The sequence below is a fragment of the Penaeus monodon genome, chromosome 15 (assembly GCF_015228065.2).
Source record: "Penaeus monodon isolate SGIC_2016 chromosome 15, NSTDA_Pmon_1, whole genome shotgun sequence".
Taxonomy (NCBI): domain Eukaryota; kingdom Metazoa; phylum Arthropoda; class Malacostraca; order Decapoda; family Penaeidae; genus Penaeus; species Penaeus monodon.
Window position 1 is genome coordinate 32,870,075 of NC_051400.1, and position 1,732 is coordinate 32,871,806.

General features: G+C 35.5%; 1 protein-coding gene across 1 annotated transcript in view; it reads right to left on the minus strand.

Annotated features, from left to right (window-relative positions):
- The window catches only part of LOC119581969, a gene marked incomplete at its 5' end in the record, with an annotated part of 3,071 nt that extends 1,371 nt beyond the window's left edge, over positions 1–1,700 (minus strand). Inside the window, 2 exon segments of the mRNA XM_037930150.1 lie at positions 256–264; positions 1,545–1,700. Of these exon segments, the coding sequence (XP_037786078.1) occupies positions 256–264; positions 1,545–1,700 (165 nt within the window).
- Positions 1,701–1,732: the final 32 nt, after the last annotated feature.

Consider the following 1,732-nt stretch of genomic DNA (forward strand, 5'->3'; position numbering starts at 1 on the left):
AAAGAAAAGTAACAAAGCAAAGTTGTTAAACAAATATTTCCACATTTGCATCGGCAAAGGCTTGTGGGTTTTCCGAATTCAGTGTCAATCAATATTCATTCTATAGTTGATTTTTTTTTCTGGGAGAGGGTGGGGGGTGAGAATGGAAGGAAGATTCACAGCATTCGAATAGTGTAAAAAAAACATCCATACAGCATTCCTGGTCCTTTTACTCCAAACTCTTTAATACTTATCTCCTTGGCGATTGAAACTCACCAACTTCAACTGAAAAAATAAAACAGTATCTGTCAAAAAAAGGAAGTATGGCTAAAACATTATGGGACCTCTCTATTGTGCCTGAAACTTCTCAAAACTTCAAAATCAGATTCTACACAAAGTTTTTAAATGCACATAAGTAAATTGCCTTAAACGCTGTTCATTCTCTTCATGTTGGGGGAGAGGATGAAAGCACATATTTCGCTTTGTATCTGCGATCCAAATGAAACTGTACACCATTTTTTTTTATTGAAAAACAATAACAAAATACTGGCACTGTAGAGAGGTTATCCAGCAAGGAATGGCGGGGTGAAGTCATGCATATTCATGATTTTATCTAAATCTATAAAACTAAGTGATCATCACAAGAAGTAAATAAAGATTATACTAACAAAGGTCAGATCCGTTTTTGCGCCTTTCCCGAAAATAAAGATATATACCAATCAAAATTACTATCAGCATGCGAAAAAAAATCTAAGAACATTAATTAATATTAATTAGCAACATTTTACAGTTCTGTATCTAAACCATATTCAGTCTTTGTATCAAAGTCATCTAGGCGGTAAGCTATATTTTTCCATGAAACATGCATAACCCTGGACCACATCTAATCCAAATGACTCTAAATAACAATAAATAAAAGTATTTCTGTTACTAAATTACAGAGCTTGACAAACAAAATATAAGAGCTAATAAACAATGATACTGAGTTTTATAAAATATTCAACACAAAGAAACATAAGTGTATCATGATGTCTAAATTCTAATGGAAACATAAAGGTCTTTGTGTCTAGCCAATGGAAGCAGAATATTTGTCGCGTGGAAAGAACGATCTTACATTTCCGATCCAGTTATATATCTTTGCTTTGACGTTTCAAAATTCCGAATTATCAGCAAAAAATAACTGGACACATTTTGCATGCTTTGATGATGACGTGAAAGTAATCTGCACTATATGGTTTATTTTTTGGCATGCACACTACGCTAGCTTTTATTTGATTGTACAATTTAGTTAGTCGTCAGTACTTTAGAACTAAGATAATCTAACCCTCGGTAATAATCATACTGATGTTAGATACTAGTTCTAAAATCCGTAATATGCTCCTGTTTTGTTAGTTTTTAGTTTTTGTCTATGAGTTTATGTCAGAAAAAAACCACTATACACACGAGTAATTCCTTGTGTATAGTATTCCCATCATATTCTTTTTATCAAAACAGTATACTTGTTTTGTCATTCGCCAGAGTATATGTTTTGTTATTCTATTTGCTACGTAAACCGCTGAACTCACTATCCATCCTCATCTTGCGGCAGAAGGGCGTCTGGTTGTCCTTCTCCTCGCAGGTCTTGATGAAGGCGTTCTGGAGGGCCGTGGAGTTGACCTGGAACTCGTCAGCGCACGCCTGGTCGTCGTGCGAGTTGCACACGAAGCACTCCAGCGCCACGGCTGCAACACAAGAAGGCAGTGTTAATGGCAAG